The following is a 14,743-nucleotide window of genomic DNA, read 5'->3' on the forward strand; positions in this document are numbered from 1 at the left end:
AGAGGGACTGGAGAAAACAAAAATTGTAAGTAGAGAGGCTGGAAAAAACTCACAAAGGACCTGAAAATCAAAAATAGGTAAGTAGAGGGACCAGATAATACAAAAATGAAGTATAAGGACCTACAGAAAAAAAAGTGTAAAGTACAGGGACCTCTATATGGGTTTGGCCTAAAAAAAACCTTAGCTTATACTACAGCATCACATTACCCAAGACGTTAGAATTTTGATTATCCAATTCAGTCATCCAAAGCCCCACTCAATCCATCAATAAAAGCAAGTTGGGTTTCTTGGACTTCACCATCTGCCACTCTTTTTCACCTTAAATTCAAAAGCTTCTTGGCCAAATTGAAGTTGACTTGCAATAACAGCTACTGGGTGTCGGTGGTTGGAGCTAAATTAGAAATGGCAATGCCGCTGGACATGACCATATGGATGATGAAGATGGTGTGGGTAGCACTTAGTGGCTGGGTGTCTTCTTGTTTGGCTGTTGCTGATGAGCTTGCCGCCTCTCTCAGAACCGGTGATATTGGCCCTTTTCATGTTGGCTGATCATTCATCATCATCATCCACTTTAAATTCTTTTCTAATTCTATTCCGGTTAGTCTCTTTACCTCTATTTCTTTAATCAATTCGAGTTTAAATTTGTTTGATCATCTATAGTTTGTTAATCAATAGTGGTTTGATTGATCAGAGGTTTATCTTAACTTTTATAAGCGTCCGCTTTCGTGGGTTCAATTCCTCCCGCAAACGCTCTCCCTCCCCCGCCCGTCATAAAAAAAACAACTTTCTTATAAGGGTTCAGTTCTTTTTGGCCCTCAGATTATGGATTGTTGTTGTACTAGACTATGCACCAATCAACAAGTAAAGAATTAAACTAGAATCTGGAAATAAGAAGAAAACTGGTAGAACTAGGAACAGAGATTGGTATTGATAAGGTTTAGAAGAGAAACCCTTGACTATCCCAATTCCGCATCCTTGTATCGAGGCCGAAATTGACAATTAAGGTCTAGAGTTTCTAAAAGAAGAGAAAAAAACAACAACGATGCAATATTTCTTTCCGAGGTTCAATGACTTGGAAATGGTGCTTGTAGCAGATTACAAAGGCCATAATGGTGAGGAATGCTTGTTGACATAAGGAGTTCTCCTTTACCAATTCTCACAAATATGTTTTTTACTAACTTAATAGGACCGATAGTTAATTGAACAATTGGAATTGAAGGTTATATTTAATTTAAAGAGCTGCATGACTTACATTGATTCCTTTCTTCGCGTGCTAAACATTTTACTTGTATGGTTGCAAGCTGTTAATTAAATTTTGCTAAAGGGTAGTTTTGGTTTTAAGGAAAATCCTCTAATCAAGTTATCAAGATTCCAACCTTCATGAAACTTCATTTGACGATATTTATTCCAAACGGCCCCTTACGCTCTAGGATTTGAAATTTTGGAAGTAGGGGTCTAGAGCCTAGGTTCTTTAACTTGGGTCTGTCGAGCCCGTTTAAGAACTATTTTAGAATAGCCACTTTGCAAGTGAGAGAAGAGTATAGATTTTACTCTCTAAGAATTATTATTAATAGATTACAAAGCTCTTTAATGACAACAGTAGAAGTACAAGTAATAGTCATTGATATAATGCTATTCCTGCCTGACTAGATGTTCAGTTTTTGAGTTTGTCATCATCAAAAAGCTTAAAAAAAGGCGTGCACAGAAGCTGAAAGGCATAATATTAAATGACATTGCATTTTTAGGTTATTGGTGTCATGTGTCACACAAGTTCTTTTAGATCCTTTTGTCACATTCAATCTTGCACCTCAACTAATGTTTGTAGATATGCAACGTATCACTAGATCTAGCTAATGGAATGGGTGACTGGTTCCATGTCTATGAAAAACTGCATGTACATGTAAATAGCTTCAGAGCATAGGCTTTCTAATATGGAGCCTACCGAGAGAAGCCATGTGGCAGATTTGGAAGAATTTGATAAGCGATCATTCTCTGTTTCTTCAAATGATCTCCTTGCTGTATAGAGTTATATATATGCTGTTTTATTTTAACTACCGAAAAAGGAAGGAGAAGAATTTTTTAGTATCCATTCCCATGCTACTGTGCTTAACAGCCATGCATATCTTTCAGGTTTAAATTTGTCAAGATTTTCATAGAAAATGTTGGTAGCGCCATCTCTAAATCTGCTTGTGGTATGTGTTGTAATCTCCTTTACAGGCCTCTACATTTCGAAAATTTGGCAGTTACTGTTATGGTCCTGAGTATAGGATCTCGTCACGGGTCTATTCACCGGGAAATCTTCTAGATTTCATTTGTTTCTCCCTTTCTTCGAACCACCTTTTATGAAACCTGTATATGAAAAAAGAGACTACTCTTTCCAATTTTAACTAAAATCATTCATGTTTTCTTATTCCAAATGCCTTCTCTTTAAATAGAGAAGAATCTTTTCCTAATTATAATAGGTAATCTAACAGAGTATTATTCTAAACAATCCTTGCCTAATTAGAATTGGCAATATAAAAGAATCCTATTCTAAATATAAAACATATACTACCAACTCTAAATAAAAAATAAAAATAATTACGTCCTAAATAAGTCCGCGACTTCAAATTATTTGCTAATTAGTAGAAATAGGATATCATAATTCTTTAAGCTAAAATATAGGAACTTTATTGCTACAGCTTTCAGCTGTTCACAACAGTTACATTGTATGCTTAGCTGGATTATGTTTCTGAGCTTTAGGTAACATTTTGTTGTTAAAAATTATATACCAGGATGCTATACAAGGAATGTGATGCTGTGGTATAGTAGTTGGAACCTTCTAGAATTTATATAAACCATAATGCTACTATAATGACATTTTATATAAAGTTTTGTGCTTCTCTCGGTATAAAAAATGTGGTACTTTTGTTAGGGATGGCTAGGTTATTATATTGGCATAGGTCATGATATGGTTTACTGAGAACTACTCATTACTCTTTTGTATGGATTAGTCAATGAGGCATGTCAATGATGGGGTGATCATGAAAGAGCATCTCCAAGTTGGCTAGGAGTAGATGACGGCTTAACTGTTTTTCTATTTAAAGATTTAGAATGAGAAGTTTCGGATGATGTCCGGTTGAATTTACTTTAAATACTTCATTTTTTGTTTTGGCATTTCTGGTTTGCTTGATTAGTTACCCTAGTATCCTTCATTTGGGAGCTTTCCCCTTTTGAATTATGCTTGCTGCATTTGACTTCCTATCTTCTTGGTGATAACAACATTGTATCTGCCCTGTTGGGCATATCATTAACTATGATAATAAATGTTGAATAAGAATATTGAAGTTCACATTTAATACATATTATGAAGCCCTGCTAGTGTATTGATCAGATCCTTCATTTAGCATCAAGCTTTTGTACAATACAATTCAGATAAGAGCTATATTGCATGAAAACAGAAATGGTAAAACGGGAATGCAACAAAAAAAACAGAAAAATGATATTTTTCATAAAAGTTGGTTATAAATATAGAGGTTTGGTGTTTTAGTAACCTTTTCAGAAATAGAAACGAGATATGGAAATTCAGAACTCGATAAGCTTCCATGCAATATAAGTACAGAGCAATGTTAGTTTTCTTGCGGAAAGTGTGTCTTCGATGTTCTTGAAGTTTATCTGTCAGCTATGCAAGATGAGGGTGCTTTTGCATTTCAGTCTGTGCAAATGAAATTCTGATTCCCTTAAAACAGTTCAATTTCATAGACGATAACACATGTTGAACAGTGCCTTGTTCCTTCAAATGTTTGATTTTCTAAATCATGTTTCAATTAAGCTGAATCTGATTGAAATTGAAACTTACCGGGATTGATTTGCTTATGCAGATCACGCAGACAAGAAGAATGTATGGATTGAGAAGAAACTTCTATGAAATTGGAGTTCTCAAGCCATCTTAGTTTCAGACAAAGAGTGTGGTTTCAGATTTTGGCTGCCTGTTGGAATCTTGATCCTCGACAGCAACGCCAAAAGAATTGCATGTAAAGTGTAATATATTGTGTAAGTGGAGGCACATCTGTAATGTGCCAAGGATTGAAACACTGGGTTGAACGTAAATTTGTCGAACATTGTAGATGGAGCTTACAATACTAATCATGATCTAGTTTAGTTGACTGTACCAGAAGTTGCCCCTTCAGTGACTTGTAACATTTGTTTCTGGGTATGGAGATGGTATTCTCAACAATGCAGAGTATATAAAGATGGCATCTTTTGTTCAAGAAACATATTTTTGCAACACATCTTTATGCACCCACTTCTTATTTTAGTAAATTCTCCCTTACTTTTATGATTTCTTAAGAAAGTTTATTGTTATGCAATCCTTTTTACGAGTATCCGTTGCATTATCATATTCTAGGAGAGCCAGCAAAATTACTCAAGTATTCAATCTCAAGGTTCTCTCTTTTTCAGTAAATCATTCAACCCTCACTCCCAGAATTTCATTGCCTGATAGAGATTATAGTGTAAATTCGGAAGTTGCAAGGTCCAATTCGCTTGTAACGAGACTTTGCCGAGAAGGGAACATCAATGAAGCACGACACATGTTCGATAAAATGCTTGAGAGAGATGTGGTTACTTGGACAGCTGTGATTACCGGATACATCAAATGTGGTTTGATTGCTGAAGCAAGAAGATTATTTGACAGAACTGATGCGATTAAAAACGTGGTCACTTGGACTGCCATGGTTAGTGGATACATGAGACTGAATCGGATATCGGAAGCTGAAAGGTTATTCGAGGCTATGCCGATGAGAAATGTTGTTTCGTGGAACACAATGATTGTTGGGTATTGCCAAAATAGGAAAGTAGGTAAGGCACTTGAGATGTTTGAGAGAATGCCTGAGAGGAACGTGGTTTCGTGGAACACTGTGATCACTGCATTGTCACAATGTGGGCAAGTTGATGAGGCGAAGAGATTGTTTGATGAAATGCCTAAGAGAGATGTGATTTCATGGACAGCAATGGTTGCAGGACTGGCCAGAAACAGTAGGGTTGATGATGCCAGGGAGATTTTCGATAGGATGCCAGAGAAGAATGTTGTGTCGTGGAATGCGATGGTTACTGGGTATGCAAAGAACATGAGGCTGGTCGAGGCTTTTGAGTTGTTTGAGAAAATGCCGGAAAGAGATCTGCCCTCATGGAATACGATGATCACAGGTTTTATTCAGAATCATGAGCTTAAGCAGGCAAGAAAGTTGTTCAACCATATGCCTGAGAAAAATGTTGTATCCTGGACTACAATGATTACAGGGTACGTCCAAGAGGGGGAGAGCGAGGCAGCATTGAAGATCTTTATGGAAATGGTAAGAGATGGTAGAGCGAAGCCTAATGAGGGAACTTTTGTGAATGTTTTGGGAGCTTGCAGCGACTCGGCCAGTCTTGGTGAAGGACAACAAGTTCATCAAATGATAAGTAAAACAGTTTATCAGGATATGCCATTTGTTATATCCGCGCTCATAAGTATGTACTCAAAATGTGGGGAGTTGGATATGGCAAGGAAGATGTTCAATGATGGAGTTACAAGCCAGAGAGATTTGGTTTCTTGGAATGGTATGGTTGCAGCATATGCACACCATGGTAACGGAATGGAAGCGATAAAATTATTTAATGAAATGAAAGGTCTAGGGTTTAAACCCGACGATGTTAGCTATGTGGGGTTACTATCTGCATGTAGTCATGCTGGTTTGGTTGAGGAAGGACTATCATACTTCGAAGAACTTACAAAAGATAAAAGCATACAAGTAAGAGAGGATCATTACACATGTTTGATAGATTTATGCGGTCGAGCAGGGAGGCTCAGGGAGGCTTTAGATTTAGTTAAACAGCTAGGGATCAAGTCATCATCGTCCATTTGGGCAGCTCTTCTAGCCGGATGTAATGTTCACGGGGATCTGAAAATCGGAAAGCTCGCTGCACAAGAGCTGTCAAAGAAAGAGCCAGAAAATGCAGGCAGCTATATGCTATTATCGAGCATATACGCTTCTAGCGGGAAATGGAAAGAAGCTGCGAGAGTGAGGTCGGAAATGAACGAGAAGGGATTAAAGAAGCAGCCTGGTTGCAGTTGGATTGAAATTGAGAACAGGGTTCATGTATTCTTAGCTCGAGACAAATCTCATAGTCAGTCTAATCTTATCTATTCTTTACTTAATATACTTCATGCCAAAATGAAAAAGATTGGATCCGAATCACATTTTGATTTCTTAGACGATCAGGATTTTTCTGTGAGTTGAGGCTATATAGTTTTGGAGCAATGTAGCAGATGGTCAGATTCATTTCATCAATTAAAAATAGCATACACTATAAGATTATAATTGATTTACAGATTTTGATCTTCTACACTCAAACTCGAAACTTAATCATAAAAATTAATTAATTTGGAGACGGTGGATTTGCGGGTTCTGACTTGTGACACCCGACTTGAAACTTATTCTTGCAACTGGAAATCAGAACTCATTTGTAGGTTTAATTGATCTAGAGATAGTAGATTTGCAGATTTTGACCTGTAACTCGATCTCGAAACTTAGTCCCGTAACTCGAACTCGAAACTTAATCCTGCAGATAACTTTAGTGAAGTCCCATTTCGATATGTTTCATATCTTTGGTCATTTCTATCCAACTCTCTCTAAATCATTTAAACTGGCCTTTTAAATGCTAATGAAAAGCTGAGATTAAAATTTGAAAGACAATAAGAATAAACTTGGAATGTTGATTTGTAACATCTGCCTATTAGTTAAAGACGCCAGCAATTTCAAGACTTTTCGTTCCCTACATTCTTGACTTGCTCAAAAAACATCTACATCTACAATACAATGTATAGTTTATTCCGTAATACAATTATATATTTTTCCTCACGTTTGCTACGAAAAAAATAAATAAGGAATTTTATTTCTCTAGCATATAGATTCCTGTAAATAATACTATAAACTAAACGTAATTTTCTCCCATCATCTACATTGTCTGGTTCCGACCGAACAGTCTTTAAGATGACAACAGAAAGCAATGTCACCTACACCAGATATACACATAAACCATCTGGGGGATGATCCGCAGCTACGAGAATTTAACACGTAACACACTACTTTAAACTAATTCTAAATCCAACTGTCGGGTGTAATACAGACAGCTTAGTTAAAAAGATTATTCCATCACAATCAAACAAACTGATCCAAATTTCATCCACACTTCTGATTGACTATTTGAAGGTTTTCTTATGGGCATTGCCACATGGTTGGCACTAGAAAGGCTCAAACCAGTTCAAGAGGTACACAGCGAAATGAGAAAACTACACCACCAAGGATACAAATTATTGACTAATATCCATACGCCAAGCACAACTCTCATACAACAACATTCTACAACATCTGGACAATGATACAGTTATACAACAGAGCTCAAAAACATTACCAGACACAACGGTAAGTAACATGCGACTCCGTAATATCACCAGAGTAGGTCACCTTTACCACTTGTCCCTTCTCTAGCCCATAATATCGCGCAATTGCATCTCTTCTCAGGATTCGAGGAAGCTGTTACAATTAAAAAAAATCAGAATAAAGCAAGGATCTGCAGAATGACATGAAAATGCTACACCCGTATTTTGTAAATAAAACAATGACAAGACAATGTCTCCACCATGTCATATAATCACGATTTTTATCCACTAAATTTACAGCTATTTCGTTCACTGCTGCTTGACACGAAACTTGTGTCAGTAGCAATACTTATTGTGTGAATGAGAATGGTACTTCTATGACCAAACTGAATTACGTTTCCTCTATCAAATAGCATTTGCTAAATATTCATTAACAATGACGTTAGTTTATTAGTTGGATCTTTCAATCAAAACCAAACCTACCTACATGTTATAAAACTGGACAGAAATTTTATGATGGCCAAACTTTTCGACTCCTATGTTTCAGCGTTCTGTTTCCATTTTCAAAAATGCTTCTAATATCCCAAACCCCTATATTTATAACCTATTCTTACAAAACATATCGTTTTCCATTTCACCATTTTCATTTCAGCGTTTCTGTTTTCATGCTACATAGGTGATTGCGAGGAAAACAAAAGACTGAAGGGAAGATAGGGATAACCATATTAGAGGCGAGGGATAACTCATCTATCAACTCATTCGTCATAATTAAAAAAGTACTAATGAACTCAAGAGAAGAATAGGAGAAAAAAACAATGCAGAATAGTCATCCAATAGAATGAAACTGTTACAGCTTTTCTTAACCTGACCTGCTTTTCTTCGATGCAGTAATCTTTTAAAATCTTTTTCTTTTCCTCATCAGTCAGAACCTGATGCTTTGGTTTTAGAACATGCTTTGTGATATTGATAAGCAAGTCGGTAATCTGCACGTAAACAAAATCAAGGCGACATATTAGGATCAGAAATAGGAACCTTATCAATCTTTATTCCAAAACAAACTTCACAACAGAATTTAGAAATAAAATATCTCGAGTCACTGCACTTTAAGCAGCTTGGTAAGAGTTCAATTAGCCAAACCACTGTTTCACTGATTGCCTCCAATCCCCAGGCTGGCTGTCACCAGTGTCTTATATATAATTTCCCCTCCTATTTCAGCTACAGGTTGGAAAATATTGGAGTTTTAACAACAATCTGAATTGCATCTAATAAAGAAACCCGTTTCGACTAGTATTCTGAGATGTAAAGAGAGTGTAAGACTCAGAATAGCGTCCCAGGGCCTACTTTAAATTGTTTCTAATAACCATAATTTTTTTCTCCCTGATTCTTTAAATTGTTTCTAATAACATACGATATGTCAAAATAAAATTACATACCTGGAACATCTCAACCTTAAACTTAAAAAGATCCATAGCTTTCAGAGCTTGGTTCGTTATTTGGTTTTCCAAAATTAATACGAGACCAGTTAAAGTATCTTTGTTAGCAATCTGACCAGCAATGAGACGAACAGTACCAACTTTAATAACACCAGGCCCGCTAAACATAATCAGCATCTGCATAATTTTCAAAATAAAGAAATGATACTTAACACAAAACAAAAATGAAGTGATAAAGTACACCAGACGATACATACAAAAGAAAACATCAAGAAAATGACCACATAAAAGTTCCAATTAAGGATGCATTTACCTAACAATTGAGAATTGCAGTAAGTAAATCATTTCATCCTAACCATTTCGGATTTCTGTTAAATTCTATGCAATGTTTCCATTCTAGTCAGACAATTTTGGACATTAATACGAGTATCGCATGCCTAATCCATTAGCTATACTTAAGTTAGTTTCGCCGGATGACATAATCCATAACCAGAAACATATGCCAGAAACATACTAAACTATTAACATTTTTAATGCTCATTAATGTCTTTTAAAGGATATCTTTGAATTTAATGAAGCTTTGCAAAACTCCCCAAAATGACATCTTTACGTGCGTGTGTGTTTGATTGCATGCATTGTTTTTCTCTTAAATTAAAAAAATCACTTCCAATAAACACAGAGAAGAGAGAAGGGGAAGCATGATAAGGCTCTCAAAGGTTATTGTTAAAGAGAAGTTTAGTATTAACCAAATCTTCTGCGAAATCATATAAGGGTTTGTGGAATAATGAAGCTAAAAATGGTCCGAGCATAATAGTTCCCTTACAACTGTAAGAACAAATTAAGGGTCGAGGCTATACCAAATTATAATAAGGGATGGAAGAAAAACACTTTTGTCAATTTAAAGTAGGATTACTCGTATAATAACTGGTGCAAGACTTCCTTTCTGAAGGCTAACTCCCCGTGTTGGCTCGTAAAAATGATGATTTACCGAGTTTTTACATAAACATTTATTCCAAGGGAACCTTTATGAGGAAAGACAAAAACAATTACAACTTTTTGGAGAAACTAGCATTCTTAGACATTTACATAGCTATGAATAAAGATAAATGTAAAGGATTGACATTTTCTGATCATTCTCACTACACGTTTTAGTGATGCATTGGAGCGCCTTTGAAATTGATAGAGAGTGTGTATCCCATGCAACAGGCGTCATATTTACAGCAAGACAATAAATATGTGCGATAGAAATCTTTAATTATTGCCTATCTCTTATTCCAACATTGCAAACGTCTCATTGGTTTAGTTTGTTGCACGAATGACATTGTCATAATCGTTTTAGAGATAAAAGATCCTGCATTTTTGGTATGAGGACTCCTTAATTTTGGTATATCTGGATTTCAATTATATTGATTCCTTTCTGAATGTTAACACAAATCACACAAAAGAAGAACTCAAATCCCCAAGCTAATCCACAACAACCCAACAACTCCCACAAAAGGGTGTCAACAATTCAGCAAGCCACAATCAACAAAAACCAACTGCATGCAACACCAAACAAGAACCAAAAAAAAACCAAATCAAAAGCCACACATACCCTTTTATTAGGATCAGACGCATGAGTAGCTGAGAATTGTAAGCGATCAATATCAGGATTGAGACCATGGAGAGCCTTAAACTCAGGGAGAGAGAGATCAATTTCAGAAGCAGGAACAGAATATCCTCTATCTTTTAGCATCTCAAGAGCACTTCTTCTTGAAAGATAGTATCTGTGAATATCATGAGCGTTCTCATCATCTGCATAGCTGCTTAAGCACCTCCCAAATCCTTCAGCCTGAGTGGTTTCACCTCCATTTTGGTCCATTATTTGTGTGAAGAAGTGGAGTGAGGTGGCTAACGTTATAGTAGTTGAATTGTAGGTGTTGGATTGTGTATAGAATTGTTTTTTTGTGAGTTTGAGGAACACGAGGTTGAGGGTACAGAAACAGATGCTCTTGTCTGAGTTACCCTTGTTACCATTTTTTGGACTTCTATTTAATAAAGGTTAAACCCATTTTGAAGTCCTTAAATTATACGATTTTGGTTCATCAGGTTCTTCAACTTCTATTTGGCTTCTTCAATTTCTTAAACTTCCAATTTTTTTGTTCATCAGGTCACTCAACTTCTATTTGGTTTTCTCAGATTCCTAAACTTTGTTTTTTTATTTCATTAGGTCCTTTATCCATTTAAGGACTTAATGAAGTTAAAAAACAAAAGTTTAAAGACCTAAAAAACTAAAAAAACAGAAATTTAGGGATTCGAGGAAGTCAAATATAAGTTAAGGGACCTGATGAATCAACAAAATTAAAGTTTAGGGACTTGAAGAAGTCAAATAGAAGTTGAGGGATCTGATGAATTAAAAAATTTATAGGGACTTGAAGAAGGCAAATAGAAGTTGAGGGACCTAATGAATCAAAAACGTATAGTTCAAGAACCTTAAAATAGGTTTAGCCTTTAATAAACAATTGAATTTAAAATGTTGTCATTTTTTATTTAAGGCAGAAGGTACAAAAAAGCCCTCAACTTTTTTCTCAAAAGTACAGATCAACCTTTTTTTTGGCACAATTAAGCCCTCATATTTTTATAATTGAACAATTAAATCCTCGTTATTTTAAAATCGAACCAATAAACTCTTTTAGTTTACTATTGGGACACTTATTCTCTCAAATTTTCGGTAAATATTTTAAACATCAGAATTATTTTTACACTTTTTCCCTATATGATTATGAGAGACATGTCGACCATTAACGAGTGTTTCTAATGTTTTTGACGAAAGGGGTTATTTGTTCTATTTGAAAACAAAGAGGGCTTAATTATATCCAAAAAATAAAATAAAGGTGTCACGACCCAAATTATTGAGCCGAGACCGGCGCTAGGGAATGGGAGTGGTAGCTCCGAAACCCGTAGCAAGCCTAAAACCACTATTAATTTTTCGCATTTAAAATTATAATATCATATATAAACCTTTTTAGAAAACTCTTTTACATAATATAATTGTAGATATTAAAATATCATATTACAGTTTACATTCAAAACTAACTATTTGAAATCCAAATGTCTATCTAATACTGTCATCTACTGACTACTGCAGCTCTAGGAACTCATGCTTGTGCAAGTCCAATGACTTCTGGCACAATGGAGATGGTTTGTCTGATCCGACTCTGCTTACCTGCAAACATCAGAGTGAGGGGTCAGTATTTGGGAAAATACTGAGTGAGTTTGCAAGTTACTTATAGTATTATCAAAATATAGCGTTATACGCTTAATACATATATAAATTTATGATATAAGCAAACATTATTAATTTTAAAAGTGTGAGTCCAACTCACTAGATACCGTAGCCGAGTGCTCACTCGTATCGAAATCATAAAGTGTGAGTCCAACTCACTGGTGGCCCAGCCACTGGTAGGCCCAGCCCACTAGATACGGGGACTTCCAGACTACACCGTAGCCGAGTTCACTCTCGTATCGAATTCATAACATATTATGCATAAACATATATTAATTCTTAATCATAAAGTCAGGTGCTCTAGACTGACTCACCAATGATCATGTAGCCTATTGACACCCAATAGGTAGTTGGTCTCTTCGGACCGCACATTAGACACTTATCTCCAAAACAACGAATACAACAACATTCATATAATCAAATCTATCAAACAAGACAGCTTATATGAGCAAATCATATAGATACAAGATATTTAATAACAATATTCGTAATATAAGAAAATAACTTTTATACTAATAATACGCGAAAGTAAATTTGCCACTCACTGTGACCGCTATCCAAAAACTGCATTATTATAATCCCGCAAGCGTAAGCTCCATGCATTGTCCACTTACGTAACCACTCCGGCCCAATGGCTTGGTAGTTCGTCGATACGTCAGTTACTTAGTCGAGTTACCTGTACGTTTAATCCATAAACGTAGGCTTAATATCAAAACCCTAAGTTATAAACTTAGGTTAATATAATCGTAGTTCAAATACGATTTTTAACCTTGATCGTATTCTAATACTTAGTCGAGATACTTGTTATATCTCTTAGTCGTATTCCAATACGTATGATACCTTCAAACTTTAGGGTTTAGTTTCATTCCGATGAAGTTTCAAATAGTTTTCAGGACAATGCGCAGGTGCTGCCTGCACACTGACACTGTTTAGTAAAACAACGATCTCTCCCAATTGAACCGTTGGATCAAGATAAAATTGGACAGAGGCGTTCCTAAGAGGCAAATCTATAAACTGACCGTAGGGTTTTTCAATCTGGCAACATTTGGGCAGTGTGCGAACGCACACCCCAAAATTCAAGGAGTGTGCGATCGCACACTCAATGTGTGCGAACGCACACCCTTGAAAGCCCCCGGAAAAGTCATTTTCCGGGCGCTGCGCCGCTTTCCGACACTCCCGACATGCTTATGCTTCATTTTAACATATAATCCAATCTAAATATCACCAAAAACGAGTATAGAAACGCGATTACAATTCGTTTAATTTGTTAAAACGATATAACCCTAATTTACTAATTCTCACAATAAAAACGTCAAGCTTACCTCGATTTGAAGCTTAACGATGATAGAGAATCGAATTCTGGACGAATCGATATAAAGAACTCGCGATTTGGACGAGAAACGGCGAAACCGCGACGGATCGAAAGGGATCGTCAAATCCCTCTGTAACCTTCCTTCTCCCTCTTCTGATCCTTTTTTTTTCCTTATTCTTAAGGAATGAATATATATATATATATGATGGTTAATTGTCCCTTTTAATCCCTCATTTATTTAACTTAAACCAATTCTCTTTTAAACTTTCTAATTTAACCTAACGGTTAAATTATCCTTTTTAACTCAATTCCGTACGTATTATTTATATCCAATAAATAATACTTAATTCATAATTATTATTTTTCCGTCAATAATCTTTGAATTGCTATTCTCGAGACTTATTTGGCTAGTTTATGTTTTGGCCCTTGAACTTTTCAAAAGTTGCAATTTAGCCCAAAACGTATCCGCGTCCAAATTTTAAAAGGTCTCCCATTGACCCGAAACTTTTACCACATATACTATAAAACATTTCGCGGACCTTGGCGAAATAACTTCCATTTTAAGTCGTAGTGGCTAAATTACCACTTTAGTCCATGTACCTTATTTCGAGCTTTTCTTAACATTTTTCCTTCTAATTCCAATTCTAACTTTAGAATTGAAATATAATATTAAATTCCTAGCAATAATCTTTTTTTTTCAAAACCGTCCTGCTAAAATTTTATACTTATCTTAATTTCTCGGAAATCCTTTCGATATCGCTACTCCGGCGATGCAACACTGGACACGTGGTCCAAATTAAATACTTAAATATTTTGGGGTATTACATTCTTCCCCCCTTATAAAAATTCGTCCTCGAATTTTCATAATACTTCTCGACTAATCTTAATTTCTTTAACATCTTGAACTTTCTACATAGTAGGGATGCCGTTTCATCGTACTACACTTGTCGGTGTATAAAATCGTCATTTCAGTTTATGTACTTCTTACACTTTAACGTCAGTTACCACTGACAACCTTACCTTTGATCTTTTCTTCTTTATTCTATAACACAATCCTTGTGTTTGTCCTATGTTTGACATTCAATACAATAAACTCTTAGTTTAATGATTATATCCAATGATAATTCGTTCTAGCAATACTTTAACACTAAGGACGATAATCTTGGTCCCCAGATTTCCTCATTTCTATAATCCATCAATCTTCCCTATTTGGTCGTTATCACGACTTAATCTTGTTTTCCAATATCGTCTAATCTTATCATTGTTCCTTGTTGAGTAATGTGGACACTCAAACAACTCGTGCTTTACTACTTACGTAGTCTTTCTTGTAT

The 14,743-nt window shown here is 35.7% G+C and overlaps 3 protein-coding genes across 3 annotated transcripts; 2 read left to right on the forward strand and 1 right to left on the reverse strand.

The window, feature by feature from the left end:
• The first annotated feature begins 230 nt into the window (after positions 1-230).
• Positions 231-4,302, forward strand: LOC126677335 (uncharacterized). The gene is made up of 2 exons (XM_050371898.1): positions 231-597; positions 3,861-4,302. Exon 1 carries the CDS (start codon positions 403-405, stop codon positions 547-549), a length of 147 nt encoding a protein of 48 aa, XP_050227855.1. The 5' UTR covers positions 231-402; the 3' UTR covers positions 550-597; positions 3,861-4,302.
• Positions 4,303-4,343: 41 nt separating this feature from the next.
• LOC126677333 (pentatricopeptide repeat-containing protein At2g35030, mitochondrial) lies at positions 4,344-6,351 on the forward strand. The gene has a single exon (XM_050371896.2). The coding sequence runs from the start codon at positions 4,344-4,346 to the stop codon at positions 6,258-6,260; it is 1,917 nt and encodes a 638-aa protein (XP_050227853.1). The 3' UTR covers positions 6,261-6,351.
• Positions 6,352-7,191: 840 nt separating this feature from the next.
• On the reverse strand, positions 7,192-10,851 carry LOC126677334 (DNA-directed RNA polymerase V subunit 5A). Its single transcript, XM_050371897.2, has 4 exons — positions 10,430-10,851; positions 8,836-9,012; positions 8,272-8,385; positions 7,192-7,556 (listed from the first exon to the last, which is right to left on the reverse strand). Exons 1-4 carry the CDS (start codon positions 10,694-10,696, stop codon positions 7,431-7,433), a joined length of 684 nt encoding a protein of 227 aa, XP_050227854.1. The 5' UTR covers positions 10,697-10,851; the 3' UTR covers positions 7,192-7,430.
• Positions 10,852-14,743: the final 3,892 nt, after the last annotated feature.

Source organism: Mercurialis annua, linkage group LG4 (assembly GCF_937616625.2).
Source record: "Mercurialis annua linkage group LG4, ddMerAnnu1.2, whole genome shotgun sequence".
In the NCBI taxonomy this organism is placed as follows: Eukaryota; Viridiplantae; Streptophyta; class Magnoliopsida; order Malpighiales; family Euphorbiaceae; genus Mercurialis; species Mercurialis annua.